Source organism: Rhinatrema bivittatum, chromosome 3, assembly GCF_901001135.1.
Source record: "Rhinatrema bivittatum chromosome 3, aRhiBiv1.1, whole genome shotgun sequence".
Lineage (NCBI taxonomy): Eukaryota > Metazoa > Chordata > Amphibia > Gymnophiona > Rhinatrematidae > Rhinatrema > Rhinatrema bivittatum.
The window spans coordinates 341,728,254-341,754,513 of record NC_042617.1 but is presented as its reverse complement, the minus strand read 5'-3'; the positions used below and the strand labels follow the sequence as shown (position 1 = coordinate 341,754,513).

The following is a 26,260-nucleotide window of genomic DNA, read 5'->3' as shown; positions in this document are numbered from 1 at the left end:
CGAAGCCCGACAGGCACCAGCCAACCTTTTGATATACGCAGAGCTAATGGCCTCCTTCAACCACCGAACAATAGAGGCCCTAGACACTTTATGCCTGCGCCTGGGGCCGCTCCACAGCACGAACAGATGATCAGACAGGCGGAAACTGTTGGTAACCTCTATGTAATGTAACAGGACCCACCTCGTGTCCAATCTCCACAAACCCCTGAACTGAGGGGGGGGGGGGGGGGGGGGGGGGGGGGGGGTCGAAGGATCCGAATCAGGGAAGGAAGGGAGCTCCACAGAGATTCAAATGAAAGGATGTTATCACCTTAGACAGAAAAACAAAAACAAAAATGAGGGAACCGTTCAAGGACACTCCTGAATCCGTAATCTTCAAGGGTTCTCGACATGATAAAGCCTGAATTTCCGACACCTGCCGAGCCGAGGAGACAGCCACAAGAAAGACCACCTTCAAAGTAAGATCCTTCAGCGTTGCACGCTTCAAAGGTTCGAATGGTAATGCACACATGGCCCTCAAAACCAGATTGAGACTCCAGGAAGGACAAGGATTCCGAACGGGAGGACGTAAATGCTTCACCCCTGAAGGAAGCAGACCACGTCCGGATAAGCTGCCAAGTGAACGCCGTGCACTCTACCTCGAAGTCAACCTAGAGCTGCTACCTGAACTCACAGGGAATTAAAGGATAAACCCTTCACCAGGCCATGACATCACCCACGGAGGCATGGGTTAGATCCACTCTGTGTTCCACACACCAAGACTCAAAAAACACCCCACACTCTGACATACGCCAGGGAAGTAGAGGTTTTCTAGGACTGCAAGAGAGTAGTAATCACCACCTTCGAATAACCTTTAATCCATAGGCGCTCCTTCTCAAAAGCCAGGCCGCTAGACAGAAGCGATCCGCCCCTTCCAAACAAATGGGGTCTTGGCCGAGGAGATCCGGTAGGATCGGAAACCGTAAGGGGCTGTCCACCGCTAGGTTGAACAGGTCCGCAAACCATAGCCACCTCTGCCATTCTGGAGCTATGAGAATTATGTCATCCCCTCTGTGTGTCTCTATGCAGCACAACACCTTGCTGATCAGCGGCCACGGTGGAAACATGTACAGCAGAACATCCGATGGCCAAGGGAAGACCAGAGCATCCACCCCTTCTGCTCCCGGTTCCTGATGCCGACTGAAGAATCTTGGGGCCTTCGCGTTGCGAAAAGTCGCCATCAAGTCCATGCAGGGCTGGTTCCACCTGCTGCATATGAGATGAAAGGCATGAACTGAAAGCTCCCACTTCCCAGGATCCAACTGGTGACAACTCAGGAAGTCTGCTTGAACGTTGTCCGAGCCCACAATATAAGAAGCTGCTATCCGCTCCAGATGCCGTTCTGCCCACCTGAGCAATTCCCGGGCTTCCAGAGCTACTGCTCGGCTCTTGCTGCCTCCCTGGCGATTGATATAAGCCACAGCTGTCATGTTGTCCAACAGGATCCTCACTGACGTTCCCTTCACCAGGGGGAGGAGAGCCAGTCGCACGGCCCTGGTCTCCACGAGGACTCAGTCACCGACCAAAGGCCCTGGACTGAACTGCTCTGACAAACTGCCCCCCAACCGGACAGGCTAGCGTCCATGGTTACCACTATCCAAAAGGGGACTTCCAGGTCTACCCCGCAATGAAGCTTGTCCAGGAGAGACTGGACCATGCAGATTCTGTGAGTAGAAGCAGTAGGTGAAACTGCTCGGAGATCGAATCCCAGCAGGCTAGTAAGGCTTATTGCAGAGGTCTCATATGTGCAAAGGCCCATGGGACCAACTCCAATATGGACGCCATGGAACCCAGAACTTGCAGATAATCCCAGGCACTGGGCATGCACATGGCCAGCAGCGAGCAAACTTGAGCTGGCAACTTGTGGATCCGTTCCTCTGTTAGGAACACCTTGTCTACACGTGTGTCGAAGAGGTCTCTCAAGAACTCTAGGGTCTGAGAGGGAACCAGATGACTCTTGGCTGAATTGACTATCCATCCCAGGGACCGCAAGAGGTTGAGGATCCAATTCACCGCCTCCCAACACAGATTCCGACTTCGCTGAAATCAGCCAGTCGTCCAAGTAAGGGTGCATCAGGATCCCTTCCTTTCGAAGGGCTGCTGCCACTACCACCATCACCTTGGTTAAGGTTCTGGGCACCGTCGCCAGACCGAAAGGCAGGGCGCAAAACTGAAAATGCTCTCCTGGGATCATAAACTGGAGGAATCTTTGGTGGTTGGACTGAATCCCTAATGTGCAGGTAAGCTTCAGTTAAGTTCAGGGATGCAAAGTACTCTCCCTTGTGGACCGCAGCAATCACAGACCACAAGGTCTCCTCCTTGTGAAAACACGGCACCTGAAGCGTCTTGTTCACCTTCAAGTAGAGGATGGGCCTGAAGGTGCCTTCCTTCTTGGGCACTACGAAGTAGATGGAATATCTGCCTGTTCTTTGCTCTGCAGGAGGCACCAGCACAATGGCCCCCAATTTGCAGAGGCGATGGATGGTAGCTCGCACTGCCAACTCCTTTTGTTGATAAGAGCATGGGGAGACGAGAAAATGATCTCAGAGGCTGAGCAAATTCTGAAGCATAACCTCGACTTATTACATCTAAAACCCACTAGTCTGAGGTAATTTTGGCCCACTCTCCGAAAAAAAGAGAGCCAGCTGGCCCCCGATGAGTGGCACAGCCTCACTTCATTGGTAAGACTTTGCTCCACCCATGCCCTGGGCGGAACCATCTCTGCTGGGCTGGCAGCCGCGAAAAGGCCGACTCCACGACTGCTGCCTGCTTGGGGGTTGCTGGGCAGAAGAACCTGAATATCTAGATGCCCGAAATGTACGGTTTCCTTGAAACTGTGCCCGAGAGGGAAAGGGATTCCTCGCTTTCAGCTTATTCTCAGGAAATTTGTGAACATTATTCTCTCCCAAGGACTTGATCATCTCCTCCACCTCCTTACCAAACAGCAGCTTACCCTTAAAAGACAAAGAACCCAGCTGCGCCATGGAGGAGATGTCCGCCGCCCAATTCCTCAACCAGAGAGGCCTGCGGGCAGAAACAGTGACATCATGGTCCTGGCCAAGGTCCGCAGCAGATTGTACAATGCATCTGCACTATAGGCTATCATGGCTTCCAGCCGCTCCCGCTTGGAGGGCCTCCACATCTGAGAGGGACTTATCCATTTGGAGTTGTTGCACCCGACAAAGGCCTGCTCGCAACATGAAACTGCTGCACATAGCAGCCCGAGCCCCCAGGGCAGACACCTCAAAAAGTCTTCTTTAGGTGAACGTCCAGCTTCCTCTCCTGAAGAGCCTTGAGTGCTGTAGAGCCAGTGACAGGAATGGTCATCTTCTTAGTAACCGCGGACACTACAGCATCAACCTTTGGGATCTTAAGGTGGTAAAGGGCATCCTCCGGAAGCGGATATAGTTTGTCCATGGCTCTACTCACCTTCAAACCTGCGACCGGGGTATCCCATTCCTGGAAGAGCAGGGCAGTGACAGACATATGAAAGAGAAAAGCCGTAGTTGGACCCCGGAGGCCCAACATCACTGGATCCATTGCTCCCAATGCCGTGCTTTCCTGTGGGGGCCTCAATGCCCAGCTCAAGAACTGCGGAAATCAGGGGGGCCAGTTCCTCTCCCCGGAGCAAATGCACCACCCTGGGATCATCCCCGGCAAGCAACGGAGCAACAGACTGGGACTGATCGGGATCCCGGTCCACCCCATTGGCAGGCACCTCCGGAGGATATGAACTCGGTGCACTATTAGGAGTGGAAGCCGCAGCGGGAATCACAGACCTAACTGGGCCAAAAAACCTTGGAGACTCCTGCATTCTCGAGGGTCCGAGGCCCCATGGGGACTGCAGCTGCAGCCCCCTCCTACCTCAGACCCTTGAACCTCTTGCCAGCTCTAAAGAAGACGTCCTTGTGACTGCGGCTTTTGGCAGAGCGCCTAGCCTTAAATGTGTAAAAAAAAAAAACAGAGGACACAAAGGACGAGAAGTCTGAGCCTTCCCCAGGCTCCTCCCCCAGCCACTGCAACGCGGGGGCCCCCCTGAGACCCCCATTTGTGGCAACGAGGGAGGGAAATCCCTCCCCCCACAGGCCACGCAGATACGGCCAAAATGGCTTCCATTCCTGCGCTAAGCAGCTGCCTCGAAGGGTCCCTCCCCACTAGGGAGGCACTCCAAGCACAGGCCATCGAGCGTGTGCGGCCCCACGGGCTGCACCACGCAGCATGACAAGAGAGCCCAGGAGTTGGGGGGGGCAACTCTGCAGAAAGGGAAGAGCCCATGAATGCCGTCTGAGGCAGCAGCCACCGTAGCCAGGACGCACTGAGCCTACCTTCACTCCGAAGTCTTCTAGCTCGTTTAAAAAAAAAAAAAAGGTACTAAAGTGTTTAGCTGCAGGCTCCTAACATCCGCTGAGTGATCGGGCTTCCCGGTATCAACCCTGGTGGCGAGCTGCACAGTCTCCGACCTTCTGCTCGAATACCTCTAATACCAGGAGGGATGGTCCCACCGGGACCTAGCAACCCCCTGGAGGCAGTAAACTCCTCTTTGGGGACAAAAAAAAAAGAAGCTTCTTATTTAAAATCTTTTCTATACTGTCGCTAAGTCATATACCATTGCAACGGCTTACATGTAGGCACATAAATTAATGTAGGATTTTTTTTTTTTTAGGGCAGTGTCAATCAAAAACTTCTGTCTCCATCTGCTGGAAGGGAGGCAAAACCCAGCTGTCTGGACTGATCTGGGTATGTACAGGTAAAGGTAATTATTTCATTTATTAAAATTTATTAATCGCTTACCACATGATAGGTCTAAGCGATTTACAGTAAAACATACATAAAATAATTTGATAACATAAAAAAAACATTCTTCAACACATGAGAAGACAAAACTCTTCTCGGAGGTAGTCTATATTAAACAATTATAATAATTATAATAATTTTGTTTAATTATATATACATGAATGGGTCAGTGCAAAAATTGCTAGCCCCATCATTCATTAAAATATGTTAACGCATTGATAGCGCCCGCTATAAGGAAAAGGGGCGTTTATGGAAATTTTTGAGTTACCGCATAGTGTGGTAACTTACCGCACTGTGCAATAATCCCTATTTTTCGCATCCTGCACTCAGGAGAGAAAGCGAGTGAGAGCGAATCTACAAGGCCCTATTAGGGAAGTATTTCTCTCTCTATAGAAGGGCCACCTAATAGGTCAGGGTGAGGTATTGGTGGTGGTTTAAGGGCCAGTTTTGCATGAGGAGAGACATACGAACAGTACAGTACACCTTGGTGAAGATTTGGCGTCATTTGGAATGTGGAAAGTCTCACAAAGATGAGATTTCTACTATGTTCTCTCACCCTAGCTTGATGGACTCTAAACAGGGTGAACATCAAGCTAGGGTGAGGTAACATAGTACAAAACCACCCCCAACACCTCACCTCGACCTATTAGGTGGTCTTCCTAGAGAGATATTAATAAGTGCACACAGTGAGGCCCTCCTCAGAGGCTCGCTCTCTCTCTCTCTCCATTCCTCTCCCCCTATACCTCTCTTTCCCAAGCCCAGAAATGTTATGGCCATTTCGGTCATATCACACAGCTTAATGCCAGAGAAAAAGGTGTAGTTATTTCCGGCATTAAAAACATGCGATAGCATAACGCATGCTGTTGCGATATTGCCCCTAATTTAACTCCTGCCCAAAACTCCTCCCTGATCCCACCCCCCCAAAAATTTGCATTTGCTACAGTGTTTTTTGCATTTGTTATCGCGTTAAAGTAATGTGCAAACAGCGCTCCGTTGGAGCCAGAGGCAGGGAAGCAGCACAGGGCCCTGAGAAAGCCTCAATGCAGAGGAAAATCTGATGTCAGTCTGGTTACAATAATGCTTTCCACACAGAAGTGAGTTTCAGCTTGGCTTCACATTCATATCAACTAGTCTAAAATGCTAAATTACAAGCTCCTAATATTTCACTTTAGTGCTTTTGAAAATAGAAACATTCATACCTCTACTTTGGATGCCAAAAACACACATGTTGGTGCCATTAATACCGGATCTATACTTTTAAGAGAATATCTGAAAAGATTAAATGCATTTATGTTACTGATGCAAAATTAGCAAGATTCCATACCACACACACAGAAGCAGAGGTAGAAAAGTTTAAAAAAACAAAAACAAAAACTTAGGCACCAGTCAATATTCTTAGGAACCAAGGAAAAGAAATATTCCTATTTTGTATTTTTTTTTTTTTTTTATTAAAAAAGGGGGAATATATTTTATAGTGCCCCCATTTCCTCCTGTTGTATTTTTTTTTTACATATTATTTGAACCATGACATAAGCTCCTGCCCCAGCCCAGTTTCAAGACCCCCCCCCCCCCGCTTCCAGAGCTTATTCTTAAGTTGTTACCCTTTCCTCACATCATGGTGCTGCTGGCAAGAGATCCCGAGGAGGATCAGTGCAGCAGCAACCGCTTATCTTCCTGCAATTCCAAATGGCAGGAAGTGCTTTCAGAAGCTTTAACCACTTTCAGCTCTTTGGGAAGGAAAGATAAAAGAAATTCCTAAGCAGGCAGCTTATCATATGTTCATTTTAGAAGATTTGTCTGCAATTGCCAGTTTTATGCTTTAATGATGTTATATACTGTTGTTCCCCACAGAGATTTAAGTGTCAGTGGGCTACAACTTACCATAAATAAAAACTTTGTGCAATTGAAACCAGTTATAAAATGTGTTAAAGTCAAAATGAACAAGAACCACCAGAATGATTGGTTTTGATGGGCAAGCAAAACTCCCTTTCCCTGTACGTACCAAGGATCAGTCCAGACCGCTGGGTTGTGTCTCCCTTCCAGCAGATGGAGTCTGAGCAAAAACTGAAAAGTCACTCCCTTTTAACTTGGTGTGCCACCTGCGATCCTTCAGTATTTACTCGGACTCCAGCAGAGTCCTGATCCGGTCATATTGTTTTCTGTAGTTATTCTGAGGGATTTTCTCTCCCTTCACTTTGTCTTATAGCCTTGGCTACATCAAGTTTATTTAAAAAAAAAAAAAAAAAAAAAAAGTTTTTTGTTTCTCTCGTGAAGGCAGTGTTCCTTTCACAAGGCAGCTGCAGTCTTGCTGTTTGTGTGGCTGGGGCTGGATGCCCCGATAGCCAGATTCCCGGAGGCGCGCTCACAGGCAGCCCCGTTCCCGGATCGCGCGGGAATGACGGTCATTTTGTCCGTCCCCTGTCTTCCGGCAGGGGGAGGGGAATCTCCTCCTTCCCTGCTTTCACAACCTAGTTTGAGCCCTGTTAGGCTGCGCAGTCTGAGGCCTGCCTCTCCTCCGAACCCTGCCCCCCCTCCTCCCCCAACAGAGCCCTTAAAGAAACAGGGGCTTTTTTTCTTCAAAATTAATTTTATTGATGCACAAGGCCTTTTTGGAGGCCGAGACACAGCAGCAGGACATTGAGCCCCCGCCCGCAAAGATTGCTAAACGGGCCGCAGCTCCCAATGTCCCTTTGGCCCCTGCAGTGGCTCCGGATCCTGATCCCGCAGATCCTTCCCGGGACCTGCTCCTCCCAAATCCAGACGGGGATGTTGAGGAGTCCACCCCGGTAGAAGGGGGAAGATCCCCGTGTTTGCTGCTTATTTAGGCGGGAGGAGCTGGATCCTTTGATCCCTCATGTCCTAGCTAAGCTGGACGTTGAGGCCCCGCAGCCCAGCACGGAGCTTGTCAAGGGGAACCCGGTTCTCTCGGGGTTGGGGGCCCCCCCCCAAAAACATTTCCATTTCACCCAATGCTCATGCAGCTAGTGACCTGGGAGTGGGAATCTCCTGAGGCGACTCTGCAGGTGGGGAGCACGATGGAGAAACTCTACCCATTGCCCGAGGAATCCTTGGACATTCTCCGGATCCCCAAGGTGGATGCATCGGTCTCCACTGTCACTAAGCGGATGACCACTCCCGTGACTGGGGTGACTGCGCTCAAGGATTTACAGGATAGGAGACTTGAGGTTCTTCTCAAACGGATCTTTGAGGTGTCAGCACTGTGTGTGCGGGAGGCTGTCTGTAGTAGCCTCATGCAGCGGGCAACCCTTGGGTGGGTACAACAAATGCTCACCTCTCAGGAGTTGCCTCCGGAGGAGGCTGACCAGGCGAATAGGATGGAATCCGCGGTGGCTTACACGCAGATGCCTTATATGACTTGCTCTGAGCTTCTTCGTGCAACATGGCTACAGCGGTTTCAGCCAGGAGGCTTCTTTGGCTTCGTAACTGGTCAGCTGACGTTTCTTCCAAGACCCAGTTGGGCAATCTTCCTTTTAAAGGGGAAATTGTTGTTTGGGGGATGAGCTGGAAGCCCTCATCAAATCTCTGGGAGAGAACAAAGTGTATAAGTTGCCGGAGGATAAACCCAGGTCCCCCAGGGCCTTTGGTTCGGCACGTCCCCGGTTTCGGGGACAGCGCAGGTTTCGGCAGGCTAGGGCTCCCGCCTTTCCCGCCTGATAACAGACTCAGATCTCAGTCTTGGCCTACTTCCTTTTGCGGCAGTAGGCCCTTCCGTGATGGGGGCTCTCAAGGAGCCACAGGGGGAAAGCCTTCCCAATGAAGGTGTGCAGGCCCTCTCCCCAGTTCCAGTGGTGGGCGGACGCCTCTCACTGTTTCTCCAGGAGTGGGTCAAGATTACATCAGAACCGTGGGTCCTCAGTTTTATGGAAAGCGGCTACGAGTTGGATTTTGCCCACCCGTTACGGGATCTGTTCCTGGTGTCGCCATGCGGGTCTCTAGCCAAGCGAGAAGTGGTAAGTCAAACACCCTGGATCAGCTGAAATCCCTAGGAACCATAGTGCCGGTGCCTCCAGAGGAGCACAGATCCGGCAGGTACTCCATCTATTTTGTGGTCCCAAAGAAGGAGGGCTCTTTTCGTCCGATTTTGGACCTGAAGACTGTCAACGAGCCCTTCGGGTACCTCGGTTTCGCATGGAGACTCTCTGCTCGGTCATTGCGGCCGTCCACTCCGGAGAATATTTGGCCTCTTTGGACCTAACAGAGGCGTATCTTCACATAGGGATCCGCGAGAGTCAGATTTCTCAGGTTCATGGTTTTGGGGGAACATTATCAGTTCTAGGTGCTTCCGTTCAGATTGGAGACTGCTCCACGAGTCTTCACCAAGGTGATGGTGGTAGTATCAGCAGCCCTCAGGAGGGAGGGGATCTTAGTTCACCCCTACCTGGACGATTGGCTCATACGGGCGAAATCGGAACACCTCTGTTGGAAGGCGGTACACACAAGTTTTGCTCCGACTCCAATCTCTTGGTTGGTTGGTCAACTTTGCCAAGAGCCAGTTGATCCCGTCTCAGGTTCTGAACTTTTTAGGTGCACGGTTCGATACATCGATCGGCAAGGATTTCCTCACCCAGGAGAGGATGATCAAGTTATGGGCGCAAATCAGTCGGCTCTTGTTGCTACCACCTCCCCGAGTGTGGGATTATTTACAGGTACTTGGTTCCATGGCGTCTACTCTGGAATTTGTTCCCTGGCCGTTTGGTGCATATGAGACCTTTACAAAGGGCATTGCTTTCTCGTTGGGACCCAAAGTCGGAGGAATTCCAGCTACGGTTGCCCCTCTTGCAACCCGCCAGGTCCAGTCTCGATAGGTGGTTGATTCCGACCCACTTGCAATGGGGGATGGACCTGGAGGAACCACAAAGGGTGATCGTGACGACGGATGCCAGCCTTTCTGGCTGGGGAGCGGTCTGCCAGTCCAAGATCGCTCAGGGCCAATGGACGACTTATCAGGCAACATGGTCCATCAATCGATTGGAGACCAGGGCGGTGTGTCTAGCGTTATGCGTCTTTCTTCCTCTGGTCTTTCAATGCTCGGTACGAGTATTGTCTGCCAATACGACGACCGTGGCCTACATCAACTGGCAGGGAGGAACCAAAAGCCAGCAAGTGGCCTTGGAGACCGACAGGCTCATGGGCTGGGCAGAGCACCATCTGGTTTGGCTGGTGGCATCACACATAGCCGGGATAGACAACATTCAGGCGGATTTTCTCAGTTGCCAGCATCTAGATCCCGGCGAGTGAGAGCTGTCTGAAGCAGCCTTCCAGCTCCTCACTCGTCGCTGGGGTGTTCCTCACCTGGACTTGATGGCGACTCAGAAAAATGCAAAGGCGGCTCGGTTTTTCAGTCATCGGAGAGATCACGGGCTGGAGGGGGTGGATGCCCTCGTCCTTCCGTGGCCTCGCGACATTCTGCTGTACGTCTTTCCCCCCTGGCCACTCGTGGGCAAGGTCTTGTGTCTGATAGAAGCCCACGTAGGATCTGTCATCCTCGTTGCTCCGGAGTGGCCGCAACGATCGTGGTTCACAGATCTGATCAACTAGACGGTTTGGTGCGTCTCAGCCATCTTCCGAATCTTCTTCGGCAAGGTCCAGTATTTTTCGATCATGCGGATCGCTTTTGTCTAGCGGCCTGGCTTATGAGAGGAGACAGTTAAGAAAGAGGGGGTATTCTGATTCAGTTATCTCTACCCTTCTACAAGCGCGGAAGTCGTCCACTTCGCTTGCCTCTGTTAGAGTTTGGAGGGTTTTCAACTCTTGGTGCTGCGGGTTGAATGTATCCCCGCGTCGGGCTTTGGTGGCTCATATTCTAGCTTTTTTGCAGGATGGCCTGAAGAAAGGATTGGCTTGCAGTTCTCTCAGAGTTCAGGTCGCAGCCCTGGGGTGTCTGAGGAGCAAGATTGACGGTATTTCCGTGGCAGCTCATCCGGATGTATCCTGTTTTTTGAAGGGGGCTAAACACTTGAATCCTCCGGTCAGAAAGGTATGCCCTTCGTGGAGTTTAAATTTGGTTCTCCGGGGCTTATGTGGTTTTCCTTTTGAGCCTCTCAAGTGAGCCATGTTGAAAGACCTGACTCAAGACAGTTTTCAAGGTGGCGATCACCTCTGCCAGGCATGTCTCAGAGCTTCAAGCGTTGTCTTGTCGGGAACCGTATCTCCGTATTTCGGATTCGGGGGTGTCTCTCCGAACTGTGCCCTCGTTCCTACCAAAGTTGGTGTCTGAATTTCATTTGAATCAGACGGTGGAGTTGCCTGCTTTCTTGAATTTGGATCCTGCTTCTGATGGGGATTTGCATAAATTGGATGTGCGGCGGGTTCTCCTTCACTATCTGGAGATGACCAACGTTTTTCAGATGTCAGATCATTTGTTTGTTTTATGGAGTGGCCTTAAGAAGGGTCAGAAGGCATCCAAAGCTACGGTTGCTCGGTGGTTGAAGGAGACCATTACCTCCACTTATATGTCTTGGCTGCACAATACCGGAAGGTTTGAAGGCGCATTCCACCAGATCTCAGGCGGCTTCTTAGGCGAAGAGCCAGTTTGTCTCGCCGCAGGAGATTTGTAGAGCCGCCACTTGGAAATCATTGCATACCTTCACGAGGCATTACCGTTTGGACGTCAGAGATCCAGATGTCGACTGCTTCGGCAGCAGTGTTCTTCGCGTGGGACTCTCCAGGTCCCACCCCAATTAGGGCAGCTTGGGTGCATCCAAGCGGTATGGACTGATCCTGGTACGTACAGGGAAAGGAAAATTGGTTCTTACCTGGTAATTTTCGTTCCTGTAGAACCAAGGATCAGTCCAGACGCCCGCCCTTGGAGAGTCCAGTACCTTTACTGAATCTTTACTCTGCAGGTTGATTTACCGTAATGGCTTTGCGCGTAGGTCTTACTTGTACATATATGTTCTACGTTTTTTCGGTTCTTTCGGTGGGCCGAACAATTTTGATATAGCCATTGGTTCTTTCAATTGGATGTTTTCCATTGGGTTTTACGTTGGGGCTATCATCCTCACATTTGTTATTCTGCTATGGTATGGATTATACTGAAGGATCGCAGGTGGCACACCAAGTTAAGAGCGGGTGCCTTTTCAGTTTTTGCTCTGACTCCATCTGCTGGAAGGGAGACACAACCCAGCGGTCTGGACTATCCTTGGTACTACAGGAACGAAAATTAGCAGGTAAGAACCAAATTTTCCTTTTTGAAGGAAAGAGGTCAGAGGCATGTACAAATGCTTTAATACGTTTTTGGAGTTCTAGCCCACCTTTCATTCTAGAGGGCTTACAGCACGAGTCAAATTTGGATACAAGTCTCCTCCCCAAAGAGCTTACAATCTAATGGCCTGATTTACTGAAGCTCTTCTCCCATCTGTGTCTATGGGAATAATGCATAGTAAATGAGGCCCTAAGTTTGCACCCCAGACAATGGGAGATCAAGCGACTTGCTGAAAGCCAGAAGAAACACTGGTGGAGGAAGTGGACTGTGAACCCTTTCCCCTTCTCAGGCCATTGCTCTAACCATTAGGCCTCTCCCTCCTCCCGATAACAACTGCTGGCACAAAACACTGAAGAAACAGGACTTCCAGCGTGTCTTCGATAAAAGCCAATCTAACAAAGCCTTACCTGGCATAGAATCTCTTGAAGTAGACTGTGGCAGTGGCGATAACTTGTTGTCTTAATTTAAGGTGCTCTCCTAAGGCTTGGATTACTGGAAAACAATTTAAGAAATGAGTTTTCAGGTGAACGGCAGTAACCAATGCAGAACATGGCACTTGAATGCAATGCTTCTGAATGGTTTGCTCTTTTAACCTGTAAAACATATAAAATGTCATTTTGAATCCCATTCAGAGCAAAATATAACACACAAGCCTTGCCACTGGGTTAAGCACCTTCAAAAAGGTGATTGGTTGCCATTTAATGTGTAACAAACCCAAATTAACTATTCAGTTCTCCTTGCTCATTTGCACTCAAGACTCAACAACGCTATTAAGACAAAGTTGGCCAGAGAAGCCTTCTCTCCTAAGGCCTCAGTATAAGAAGAAAATTCACTAGAAACTGAGGAAGTGTGTGAAAAGGAAACATATGTAGTAGAGAAGAGTTCAACAAATGAATTGCACTGTCTAGAATGATCTGCAGCTTCTCTTCTAATTCTTTTCCTTTCTTCTCCCTTCAAATGCCAATTTGGAGCTTGCACTAAACAGTTATAGATCAGACTAAGGACGGTGCAACGCAATGGAAGAGCAATACAGATTTTTATTAAACTTCATCCAACTTTAAATTCCCTTACGTGTGTGTGCAGTGAAAACTGTTTGCCATATATTTTGAGAACCATTAAATTTTCTTCTGCCTGTAGAATATGTTAATGTTATGCATCTTTGGTTATCAGTAAAGGAGAAGTCCAGATTTCTCCTAATTACATAATCAAAATAAATTTTAGGAACATGACATGAGGCTTGTATATTAGCACAAACAATTACTAACGGATGATTCATTTAGATTTACACTAATTAGTAGAATTTGTAAAATAAAATTTTACCATTAGTAAAAAATATCTGCAGTTTCCAATATTCATCTTCTGCAAGAAATTTCAAGTCCTTTTGACGCTCCTTCAGCAAATCTTGTTTATCCAAAATCCACTGTAAACTAGAAAATTGATACATTTAAGAATCAGGTGTAAGACAGTTAGGGACCTTCATTTTCGGGGGGTTTTTTTTTTTTTTTTTTTTTTTACTTTTCCTGGGAATTTATAAGGTTTTATTACAAGAACAAAAACAGGAGAAAACTGGTGGAAAAATGTAACTCATCTTTCTTCTGGGTGAATGAATACTGGAGTTTATTTTGGAGGACAGAAGCCAGGACAATAGAAGATTGAACAGATTTTCCCATTCACCATCATCCCTGTCTCTACCCCCCATCCCCTGTCTGGCATGTCCCTTTCTCTACCACCCCCCCTGCAATAGCATTCATCCTACTAGTGATGGCTCCAGTTTTCTCTTCTATCAGCAGCATGCTTGCTATGGCTCCCGCGCTCTGCAACACGGTGCTACTCTTTATGTGCGGGGTCAGGGAGCCTGCTGGGACGTGCTTCTGGTGGGCATGGCTCGCTTCATATGGTTGCATTGGTGGCACTAAGTAATGGGCACTTGAAATGGCACATCAGCAGCATTGAAGGGCGAGCGCTTTTCGCTGGTGGAGGGTGGGATTTGAAACACTACAGGTGTTCAGCCCACGCAAGCTTCCAGCAGTGGCTGAAGGCCTTGAAACACTGCGTCTGCAGCACTCTTTACTTCTCCTAAAATTAGGGTGAATATCCATGTCAACCAAGTGTCATTTTTGGGAAAGTTCAAGAATTTATGGGGGGGAAAAAATCAGTATAAAATGAAAACAAAGGACCCTAAAAAGGCAATGTAGACAGGCTGATTTCAAAAGCAGAGCATGTGGCCCCAGATTTCTGTTGGTCTCTAGTGGGGGTTCAGTCCCTTGAGATGGCACCAGTGCCACCCCAGAGAAAGCGCCACTGAGGAGCAGCAATGTGGTGGTCACAGGGGCTCTGAGCTGCGGATCAGAGGAGAAGCAGCAGTGACAGAGTCTTATCTACCTTAGGAGTTACACCAAACAAGGGAATCTGGAATACAGGCAATTGAAAGTCGAGAAAAGGGGAAGGAGGAGGAATGGAGGAAAAGTCCAAGCTGCCGTGTGGGTAGGGAACAGACACGATAGCGGCCAAAATCAGTGTGCACGCCTTACCTGCAAGTCAATGCCAACACTTAACAGCATTCTCCTGTCTACCCGACAAGAACGAGTGAAATTCTCTACTCCTGCTGCTAACCTCAAGATGAAGAAAACGCAAAGCTTCTCAAGTATCCTGACAGAAGCGAGTTACTGATGGCCATGGGAAAACGGAAATGATCAGGGAAACTTAGCTACATTGCTGAAATAGGCCCTTGGTGGCAAAAAAGAAAAGTTTGAGAGAAATGGTTTAGATGGTAGGAGACTAACTTTCCAATTGTATGAGATGTAATATTATTAAAATATCACCAAAGCAGATGATTCACCTCTGCTGCTCTAATAAGTAACGACCACCCCACTTCTGCCCTCCCAACAAGAGACAATTCCTTCAACTGAAAGGTGACTTCGGTCAGGTACTGTAAGCGCCATCTCTCTGGCAATCCCAATTCATCCACACCCAAGCTTCATCTCAATGTCAGAAGGCAAATCATACCAAAATTATCAATGGACCCTTCCCATTCACTCTGCCCTCAAGTCTACCCACTACTTCGGTTAAAAGGGGGACCTCCCCACCCCCCATCCAGAAACCTGCAAGGGAGACACCTCCACCCCGTCCTCCTTGATTTGAAGTTTCTTATGTGGTCCTTCCTGTAAAAGGTTTGGGAATCCCTGGTCTAGACAGCTAGTGAAATAAAACCCATAGGAATGCTAGGCTGCACAGGAAGGGTAATACCACTAGACAGGAGGGGGTGATAATGCCACTAACAGGTTGGTGGTGAGCTCTTAGCTTGATTATTGTGTCCAGATTTGGAGGTCACTAGAGAGAAGGGCTACTAACATGGTGAAGAGTCTGCACTATGAGTTTTATGAGGTGAGGCTTAAAGATTTAAGCATGCATTCCCTAGGGAGGAAAGGAGAAGCAGGGCTGAGACATTCATAGTGACAGTCCAGATGCAGAAAGACCCGTCTGGCCCATCCAGTCTGCCCAGTTGTTCTGTGCACAGGGCTAAGGATACAGTTCAGTCTTTAGTCAGTGTGACCACCTGCAAGATCTCTCCTTATCCAAGACAGGTCTTTTGTCTTCAGCCTTTGAACTCAGCCATCTCAGTCAAGAGAGCACACAAGATCCCCCCTTGGTACCCTCCGGCACCCATCTTTTGCAAGGCTCTGTAATAATTTATATATCCATCCTCCCAGGTCCCCTGCCAGACGTGGATACTAAATGTCTGCATTTCCGCTAGCACTTTCAGTTAATGCCAGAACTTGCAGCCTGCCAGGCAGACCCAGCTGCTAGTCATTTCTGCCAGTGCAGCCTGTCAGAAACCCAGCCACCAGAAAGTATAAATGAACAAGCAGAAAGCTTTTTTTCTTTTTAAAGAGAAAATTCTAGAACAAGAGGGTCACGTTAAGAGGGTCCACGAAGGTAGACTGGAGTAAAATAAGGAAGAGTTAAGGATCCACAGAACCACTTCGCAGTGCAGGTGGAGGTAAACATTGCATCAGAATTCAATATTGGAATGAGCACAGAGGATATGGGATAGATTTGCAAGGAAACAGATAGCAAGCAATGTTTATGAGACATAATTTGCATATATTTAGTTATGAAGTAAGTTAAATATCACACAGATGCAGAGAAAACAAATTTGCAAAAACACTTGTACAAAAAAAAAAGCCCTGTGGGATTTCTCTTCCTCTAAGAGAAACTTAAGGTGTGTTACTTCAAAACCGTGCATGCAAGTGGACTCCTATTCTGAAATGGACCACAAAGAAGTTAGCATCAATTAAAAATGTGCAAGAAAAGAAACAAAACTCTCTCAAAGTGCAGACTCCAGAGGGCTGGTAGCCAAGCAGAAACATCCAGGGTCCACTGGGCTGCAAATGCCTCTAGAGAAGCAGAGGACACCAGGTTGTAGCATCCTCTTCACTCCAAGCCCCGCAGGCCTCTGAATTATCCCGGGATCAGTTCTCACTCCTGGTCTGGTGTATGCCTCGTCAATAGTGAGAGGAGGAGGAAACTGACCGGGTAAGCCTAAGATTGCATGAGTACCCTTGGACAAGGTGCATCCAAAAATAAAACAGGTGTGGGGAAAAAACATAGCAGAAGATTTCTTTTTTTTTTTTTAAATACCGAAATAATGGAGTCAAATGGGGACAGAAGGGAAAACCATGAAAAATGGTATTCCCAACTCCCTGCAGACAAGGTAGGAGGAAGAAGAGGCTAAAGTGAACCACCATCTTCCAGCTTAAATCCCCACTAGGTCTTGGGATCAGGACTGAGTGGTGCGAGTCCCATCTCAACTTGGTAACAGTGCACAATGGCCCATCCAGCCTGCTCAGCTGTCCCTGACTGCACTTCAAGATGCCAGCTGCCAAAGCTTGAATGCTTTTAGGATATGGCTTCTTATCTAAGAGGTTAGGACTCTTCAGCTGAGGGGAGATATGACAGAGGTCTATAAAATCATGACTGGAATGTAACAAGTAAACAATTAGTTGTTTAATCTTTAAAAAAAGTACAAAGACCAGGAGACACAATGACGTTACTAGGTAATAAATTTAAAATTAGTAACAGATTTTTTTTTTTTTTACTCAATGCATAATTAAGCTCTGTGATTCGTTGTGAGAGGATGTGATGAAAGCTGTTTGTGTAGCTGCATTTAAAAAAAGGTTTGGCCAAGTTCCTGGAGGAAAAGTCCATTAACCATTAAGTTGGAGTTGCTGAAATCCACTGCTTATTCTTGGGATAAGCAGCTTGGAACCTCTCTACCCCTTGGGATCTTGCCAGGTACTTGTGACCTGGATTGACGACTGTTGGAAGCAGGATACTGGGCTTGATGAACCTGTGGGTCTGACCCATTATAAATCTTGTTTTGTTTTACTCCTTGGTTCTCTGCCATCCTGGCCAGGGGAACATAGATTCCATACTAAATCCAACACCCTACCACCTTCCACCCATGTCTGACCCACAAGCTCCACAACAATCTAAGAGAGCTACCAAACATCCAGCCTCTTAGGTCCCCATAGACTTACTGGACACCACCAACCTGCCATCACCAACCTGGTTGGTTTCTGGGGCGTTAGAGCCTGGTGGGCTATAAGGGCGAGGTCAGCACAGAGCACGAGCAAGTCTAGAGCTTTCCTCAACATTCAGCAGATTCACGCTGACAGCAAGTTACACAAGCTGCTGAGATTCTGGGGTCAGGGAGGCATACAGAACCTGAGGGATGAGTGTGTAGGATGGCTGGAGAAACTCTTTACTCAAGGTGGTCTGATCAACAGACCGTGCCCTTGATCCCACAGAACGGATAACCAGTGACACATGCATACTCCAAATCCAGTGAGTACCATCGCTCAGTATCCAGGAGATAGAGAACCTCAGGGGCGGATTGGCCTATCGGGGGATCGGGCATCCCCCAGTTGGCCGATCGCTCCAGTCACGTGGTCTGCCGTGCGCTTGGCAGACCATGTGATGTGTCCTGGGCCGGCCTGGGCGGAGAATACCCGGGCCGGTCCGACATCGTGAATCCGCCACTGGAGAACCTATACAGCTCTAGCTAAAATGAGCTGCTGACACTGCAAGAAACTTGAGCTTCTCTATTTAGAAATTTTTTATATACCGCGGCACGTTATAAACATCACCTCGGTTACAGCCAATACAGGATTGTGGAGGAGGCGCATAAAGAGGAAGGCCTCACTCAGGGGTGCCACAGACTCACTCGACACAGAGACCTGGCTTCCAAGTTTTAAAAATTTCCTGTTAAAAAGGCTGGCAGCACTGAGAGGTCACAAACACTTCTTCTCACATGGAAGGAAACAAGCTATTGGCTATACCCTAGGATCACCCAGTGAGCAGACGAATAAGCAGCCAGCCTGAGCCGTTGTACACGTGGGTCTGCATGGCTCCTGGAGACAAATGTCGTCTACTGGAGTCCTCAGGAACACTAAACCCTGTCCAGCCTCTTTCAGCTTCCTCATAGTCCATCAACCTTCACTGGGTATGGGTGATGAACTCTACAGCCGGGTTCAAAGCACTCAGCCGATGCCACAGCATGTTTGACACCGGCTGACTCAATACCATAGCTTCAAGTGAGCAGCCACCATCCTCTCTAGCTCCAGCCAGTTCTCAAGGCCATGATTTCTGCAGTGCACAAGTGGACTCCCAAGTCCTTCCGGGTTCCCCTGCTCTAGGTAAAACTATAAAACCCAGCAGGAAACATTCGCTCTCTGTGCCCTTTCAAAATAACTAGAGCACTTCACACAGTTCATCTTTGACTGAGGATGTAGCCAAAAATGTCTGATGGCAGGTCTGAGCCTCTTGCAGAGAAGTATGCCACCATAAGCTGAGAGAGTTACGGTACTTGAAAGTTGGGTTTCTGTAGCACCAGGCTGGTGAGCCTCTTGCATAGCAAGACACAAGAAAGGCTTAATGGCCAGTGCACACAAGAGGCGGCACCCTGCCGCAGCATACCCCTTGACTGAACAGAGCTGCTGTCAAAGACCAGTACACCTTTACCAAGCGTTTTGCAGGTCCCATCGTGGGGCCACAGCAGAACATCGGCAGTTTCCAAGAGGCAGTGATCCAGCACCCTGTCAGAAGCCTTCTGCTGACCTAATGACACAACAGCAATTTATTGTTTTATTGTAAAAGTTTATTTTATCACTAACTACAAAGTTATGCTCTAAGTGGGGTGCATCATTTAGATAAATAGCAATAATAAAACAATTTAAAATTGCACATCACAAAAATGACATTACTTGCAATTGACAGACCATCCTTTGAATAAAGTGAATTAGGTCCCAACCATAAAATTATTGTTATAAAACGGGCAAGTCTAGACATGCATAACATCATTCAGGGTGACCAACCCCTCTCCCAACACTGTCCTTAGCTGCGACCAATGCGACGAGGTTGTGCATCAACTTGCCCAAAACAACATCTATCATCCTGAGATCAGTTTTCCCAGGGTTTAGGCACTTAAGAGTGAAAAGTGATTAGGGTCAGGTACCAGGCCAGGAAAAAGTAAGTTAAGCCTTCAGTTCAGGTTTCCAGCACCAGGTGCCTAACTTAAGTACTTAAATTTAGGAAGTGATTAAAGGCCTAAAATGAGGCACTAACAGGCCGATTCAGAAAAACACACGGGAGAGCTGGCAAGCACCCGCTCTCCCGGCATGCGCACAGGCCACTCTCCTGGGCGTGCGATTCAGGAGGGTGGCCTATGCAAATTAGGGCCCGCGGTAAAAGGAAGCGCTAGGGACACTAGCGCATCCCTAGCGCCTCCTTTTTGACCGGAGCAGCAGCTGTCAGCGGGTTTGGCAGCCAAAGCTCAATTTTGCTGGTGTCTGTTCTCAAACCCGCTGACAGCCACAGGTTCGGAAAATGGACATGGCATAATTGCACATCCATCTTTCGGGCCGCAAGCCGATTTTTAATTTTTTTTTTTAAATTTTTACTTTTGGGGCCTCCGACTTAATATCGCCATGATATTAAGTCGGAGGGTGTACAGAAAAGCAGTTTTTACTGCTTTTCTGTCCACTTTCCCGACGCCGGCAGAAATTAACACCAGCCTTTGGGCAGGTGTTAATTTCTGAAAGTAAAATGTGCAGGTTGGCTGCATATTTTACTTAGTGAATCGCATGGGAATAACTACCGGTAATAGGGCCATGAACATGCATTTGCATGTTGCGGGCGCTATTAATTTCGGGGGGTTCGACACACTATTACCCCTTACTGAGCGATATTAAGTCGGATGCCCCAAAAGTAAAAATTTAAAAAAAAAAAAAAAATTGAAAATTTACTGAATAAGGAGTAAAGCTAGCACGTCAAACGCGCGTCCAAATGCGGGTTAACAGTGCCTAAAATGAGGCACTAACAGGCCGATTCAGAAAAACACACGGGAGAGCAGGCGAGCGCCCGCTCTCCCAGTGCGCGCACAGGACACTCTCCTGGGCGCGCGATTCAGGAGGGTGGCCTATGCAAATTAGGGCCCACGGCGTCAGAGCGCACTGTACTGTTTCGGCCTGTAAGTCAGACGAATTTTCAGCCTGAAAAAAAAAAAGCTTTGTGCCTAATTTCAACTATTTCACCAAACTGTAGGCATCGAGGTCAGGCTTTCAACTTTTTTTGAAAAGTTAACTGCACAAGACTATGCAAAAAATCTTTTATTCCAGTTTGTCCACAGAAATATTACAGTTTACAACCTGTCACCTTCCATCTCCCACACAAATGAATGAGTGCAGGAAATGGAAAAACAGGAAAACTTTACAAACTCAAAACACTTCTCAAGAATGAAACACAAACTCAAATCTGCAGGCTTGAGCTAGGGTAAGGGGCTCATCTTTCAGCCAAACATATCTCTCCTCTAAGAGCCAGGAGCAACCCCACTAGAAACCTTTGTTCCTGCTTGCATAAACCAAGCGACCCTCCCCCTATCCCCATTCCCCCCCAGTGTCCGTGTGGAAATGTTTCCTTCCAGGTCTTTTAATTTTTCAGAGCAAAAGTCCTAAAGCCTCGGCTTAGCAAATAACCAGTGTTTATTGTCAATCTGCATAAGCCATACCATGCTGGGTCAGACCAAATGTCCATCAAGCCCAGGATCCTGTTTTTGACCATGTGCAATCCCAAAACCGAGATCCTGTTTATTGCTCAGCAGCTCCTGTGAGCAGTGGTGGGACACCATATGCCACTAAGTTTACCCAGGAAAGCGTCACATTTTAGTCAAGGTAGTGACACTGGGACAAATTCGAGGGGGGTCTAGGGCCCTCCTCCTCTGCCTCCCTTACCGGAGATTCGGCCCCGGTACTGAGCATCTGCCCCGCCGCAGGGCAATTCCGGCGGGGAGATTGCGGCTCCCTCCCTCCGCCGATTGGGAGCATTGATTTCGCCTCCCTAAGCGCGCGCGCGCGCTCTTTACCGAGCCACAAAAGCGACAGGGAACGGGCAGCGACTCGGCGGCAAAGGAGGGGGCGAGCTCCCCGCGTCCATCAAACGAAAAGCCCGCTCTCACCCCCACTTACTAGTGCGAGCTCTGCCAGAAGTTGCCCGCCATGGAGGAAGCGGCCGCGACGCCGCCGTGCGAGGAGGAGGAGGAAGAGCAGCCGGACGCGCTCCCGGCGACGGCCACCGGCGGGAAGCGGAGTCGGAGGCCGGCCGTTCCGCCCCGCGTCTCGGACCCAGCCTCTCGCCTTCCGTCCCCGAGGCCCGGGCCGCACTCCGCCTCGGGCCCGCCGCTCTTTGTTCAAGGAAAGGAAGGGGAGGGAGGAGGAGGAGGAAGTGCCCCTTAAAGCATCTCAGAGCGCGGTGCCGCCGCGTTCCGCCCGCTTCCGCACTACAACTCCCGCGGTGCATCGGGAGGGTGATGTCACAAACCCCGGCCTGGGCTGGCATGGCCACGCCCGGTTCTAGCCAGAGGTCGCTCTTCCGCTCTTGTGGGCGGCGCTTAGCGCAGATAGCAGCCCTGGAAGGGCATTGGCTGCTGGTTAGTGGGTTTTGCCGTCGGATCTGAGCTGGTGCGCCACGGAAACGTCACCGCTGCCTGAGCTCCTTTCTGAGAACATGCGGCACGCAGGGCATGGAGAGCCGGCCCGCTTTGCGCGGCGCACACACAGCATCCCTTCATCTTCCTCCTTCCAGCCCCTCTTCTCTGCAGACTGCGGGGCTGATGCAATAGGACGTGTGCTGAAAACGCATGCGGCCACATCTCCTGGCTGCCCGATCAGTATTAACCGAGGGGCTGCGCCAAAAAAAAAAAAAAATGCCCGCTAGGGAAGAATTGTTCGCTCAAATTCATTGGGTGCCCACAATTGCAATGGGCGCTCAATATGAATGTCCGTTTTTAGCCCATTTCTTCAGGCCAATTTCTGCGTTATTTTGTTGAGGTTGCTGAAGACCCCCCATCGCTAAGCGCTCCTTGCTATGGGAGTCTAAAGTTGTGAGCCCATAAGGATTTTTTTAAAATCAATTATTTTTCAACACCGCAAGCAGTTAATTTATGTGTCACAGTAGGAGGACACACAGAGGATAGTATTATTTTGCTTTTCATGAGCTCTTGACTCGGGAATTGACTTTACGCCTAGAGTTAAATTTGTAGCATTGGTATCCTACCAATAGCATTGGTATCCTACCAATAGAGGAAACAATTGAAAAAACACTAAACTTAGCAATGTTGTACCTAGATATAATAAAACAACTATTAAGCCAAATGGAACTGGTAATTAATATTGAAAAGACAGAATTCATACACCTTGAAAGAAAAACCACTGAATTAATACAGAATCCCATTAAACTTAAAAAGGACCAGATAGTGGAACTAAACGGAAAAGCCAGAAACCTAGGTGTAATAATTGACAATGAACTCAATCTTAAGCAACACATATCAGTGAAAGTTAGGGAAGGTTATGCCAAACTTATGGTGCTTAGAAGGCTAAAACCCCTATTAACACAAGCGAACTTTAGAACTGTTCTTCAAGCACTTATATTCGCGAGCACAGACTATTGTAACACACTCTTCCTTGGATTACCATATACAACACTAAGACCCCTACAAATCTTACAGAACTCTGCAGCCAGAATTCTAACGGGAAAAAGCAGAAGAGATCACATCACTCAAACACTCGCTGAATTACACTGGCTGCCAATTGAACAAAGAGTCCAATTTAAAACACTATGCACAATCCACAAACTGATCTATGAGGAAAATACTGACTGGCTAAACACTGCACTACGACTACATGTCCCCCAGAGAAATCTAAGATCAGTCAACAAAGCTCTACTAACCATTCCCTCTGTAAAGACAGCAAAACTGACGCAAGTAAGAGAGAGAGCACTATCCCTAGCCTGTCCAATATTATGGAACACACTACCACTCGAAATAAGACTAATGAAAGATCTAAAACTCTTTAAAAAAAAGCTTAAAAACATGGCTCTTCAAAAAAGCTTTTCACAATGAGAGTGGAGAGTAAGGAATTCTAGCGGACAATAAAGAGAACTCCGGCACACTGTTAAAAGTCAACAAATAGCAGTTATTCCTCCTTTATTGTTTTTTCTCATACCTAAAGATTAATTTAAGAGTACAGTATTCTCATATGGATATCCTATTATTCATATAAATGGAACTTCCAATCCACAATCCAAATAGCGTATATTATTTGAATCATGTAACCGAAACTTTATTGGCACCTACTAGCTAATTTATAATCCTAACCAGACTTATTTATGTGCCTATCTGTAAACCGTTGTGATGGTATACTACTAAACGACGGTATAGAAAAGTTTTTAAATAAATAAAATAAAAGTGTGTATTGGGTGCCTGTGATGTCCTGCATCCGGGAGGGGGGGTTAATAGCTAATAGCCTCATCTACATGGAATTTACCTGTGATGAGTGCTATCAACTGCATTTGTTTTGGTGTGCGTTTGGACACGCTAATTTATTGCATCGAGTGCTAGTCTAGCGCATCCATAATGCGTGCCCAACTGCACGTAGACCAGTGCGCTAGGCTGAATGCACTTTAATTCGTGAGACATGGAGAAGATGCACTTGACACTGGATAGAGCCAGCTTTTGGGGTGTGCGATCTTTGTGGTCGTATGGGGTGCCATGCTCTAGTGGGCACCTCCATTCGTTGGGAGCACATCCGGCTCCGCTATATGTTAGAGATCTATAAAATAATGAGTGGCAGGGTCGAGTAAACGTTAATCAGTTGTTTACTCTTTGGAAAAGTACAAAGACCAGGGGACACACAATGAAGTTACTAGGTAATACATTTAAAACTAAGAGAAAATACTTTCTTACTCATAATTAAGCTCTGGAATTCATTGCCAGAGCCAGGTAGCTGGAAGAAGGAGTGAGCCTCCACTTTTCTCTTGAGAGACTCAGGGTTGGTTGAGGAGAGCCAGAAAGAGTTGGCAGGGACCTTTGGATCCAGTAGAGAGCCATGTATTACAAGGAAAAGCAACAAGCAGGGGTGGAGACACAACAGCTAAATTCCTTCCAGGATCCTCAGCAAGTAGAACTACCAACCAGATAGTCAATGCAATTGCAGAAGAAAGTAAAGACTCCAGTTACCGACCAACATCAAACCTACTTTTCATCTTGAAATTCCTAGAAAAAGCAGCTCTATCACAATTAGAAAACCACCTTGAAGACAAAATACTATACCCAAACCAGTTTGGATTTAGAAAAAAATGCTCAACAGAAACCCTATTCATCTCTTTAACTGATCCTGTGCTACAAGGCTTTGACAACAATAAATCATTTATCCGGGTACTAATAGACTTAAAAGCAGCATTCGACACTGTTGACCACACACTACTATACCACCAGCTGAATGAAATTGGAATAGGTGGAAATGTCAATAAATGGTTCTCCTCCTTCTTAAAAGATAGGACTTTCCAAGTCAAACTAGGTAGTCAAATCTCAGACACCTTTCCATTCGATATGGTCGTCTCCCAAGGTCAGCACTCAGCCGCTCTGTTCAACATCTATCTCCTGTCTATATGCGCTCCACTAACAAATCTGCGAATCAACGTCTTCCTATATGCAGACGATATACAATTCTACATTCCCTTTGACAAAACATTCAAAAAAACGGAGGCTACCCTGTCAACATACATGAAAGCCTTACAACAAAAGCTTCCCCAACTGAAACTAACTCATAACACAAATAAAACAGAAATTATATGGCTAAGGAGAGACAACTCGATACTCAATCTGCCAACCCTAAATCTAGAAATTACCAATATTACTCCATCAGATAAAGTTCGAGACCTGGGAATTCAAATCGATGAGAACTTCACTATAAAAAAACATATAAGCAAATTATTCAAAACAGTATGCTCCAAGTTGAGAATACTACATTGACTAAAACCTCTGTTAACAATACAAGACTTCCGCACTGTCTTACAAACACTTACATTTTCAAACTTATGCTACTGCAACTCCCTGTTGCTAGGCCTCCCTGCAAGTCTACTAAAACCACTACAGTTGCTTCAAAATGCATCAGCAAGACTCCTTCTAGGGACAAGGAAATTCGAACACATCACCCCCTCACTGTTAGCCCTGTACTAGCTTCCTGTTCAGTCTAGAATCCATTATAAAGTGTTGTCACTAATATTCAGTATCATCAACAATATTGGTCCATGCCTATTAGAAGTCACACTACAACTCTATATACCACAAAGGGACCCAAGATCAGAAAACAAAGGTCTCCTAATGGTACCCTCCACTCGGAACACACATCTAATACTAATAAGAGGCCGAATGTTCGGAATAGCAGGCCCCAAGCTGTGGAACTCACTTCCAGAGGCTTTACATCAGACAACGGGAAAAAAAGAACTTCAAGCGTGAACTGAAAACATGGCTGTTTAGAAAAGCTTTCAATGTAATGTAAACATCTATAATGATGAAAATTGCATTAACGATACAAGAGACAATGCTAGTTGAACAATCATTATATAATAAATGACATAAAGGTATTACTAGTATGATTAGAACCTATTTTCATTGTTATGTAGACCTAGAATGAATTAATATGAATTAAATTAGATAGGAACTACTATGATAGCCATGATGATGTATAATTATGAACTAAAATATGTATTCTCTATGGGGCTGAATTTGAGAGTAAACATTAACTCAAAGCATATGATCGTTGACTATGAATATGAACCCTAATAATGTAAACCATTGTGATCTTT

General features: G+C 47.4%; 1 protein-coding gene across 2 annotated transcripts in view; it reads right to left on the bottom strand.

Moving 5' to 3' along the window:
- Positions 1 to 21,863, bottom strand: part of CCNC (cyclin C) — a 68,682-nt gene extending 46,819 nt beyond the window's left edge. Inside the window, exons 1-4 of one of the 2 annotated variants that reach the window (XM_029595366.1) lie at positions 21,583 to 21,863; positions 13,379 to 13,485; positions 12,466 to 12,550; positions 6,033 to 6,102 (exon numbers count right to left, since the gene is read on the bottom strand). In XM_029595366.1, coding sequence (XP_029451226.1) covers positions 6,033 to 6,102; positions 12,466 to 12,550; positions 13,379 to 13,485; positions 21,583 to 21,614 — 294 coding nt within the window. In that variant the 5' untranslated portion in view covers positions 21,615 to 21,863. The remainder of the gene's footprint in view (positions 1 to 6,032; positions 6,103 to 12,465; positions 12,551 to 13,378; positions 13,486 to 21,582) is intronic. The other variant, XM_029595367.1, reaches the window with a different exon arrangement.
- Between the last annotated feature and the right edge of the window lie 4,397 nt (positions 21,864 to 26,260).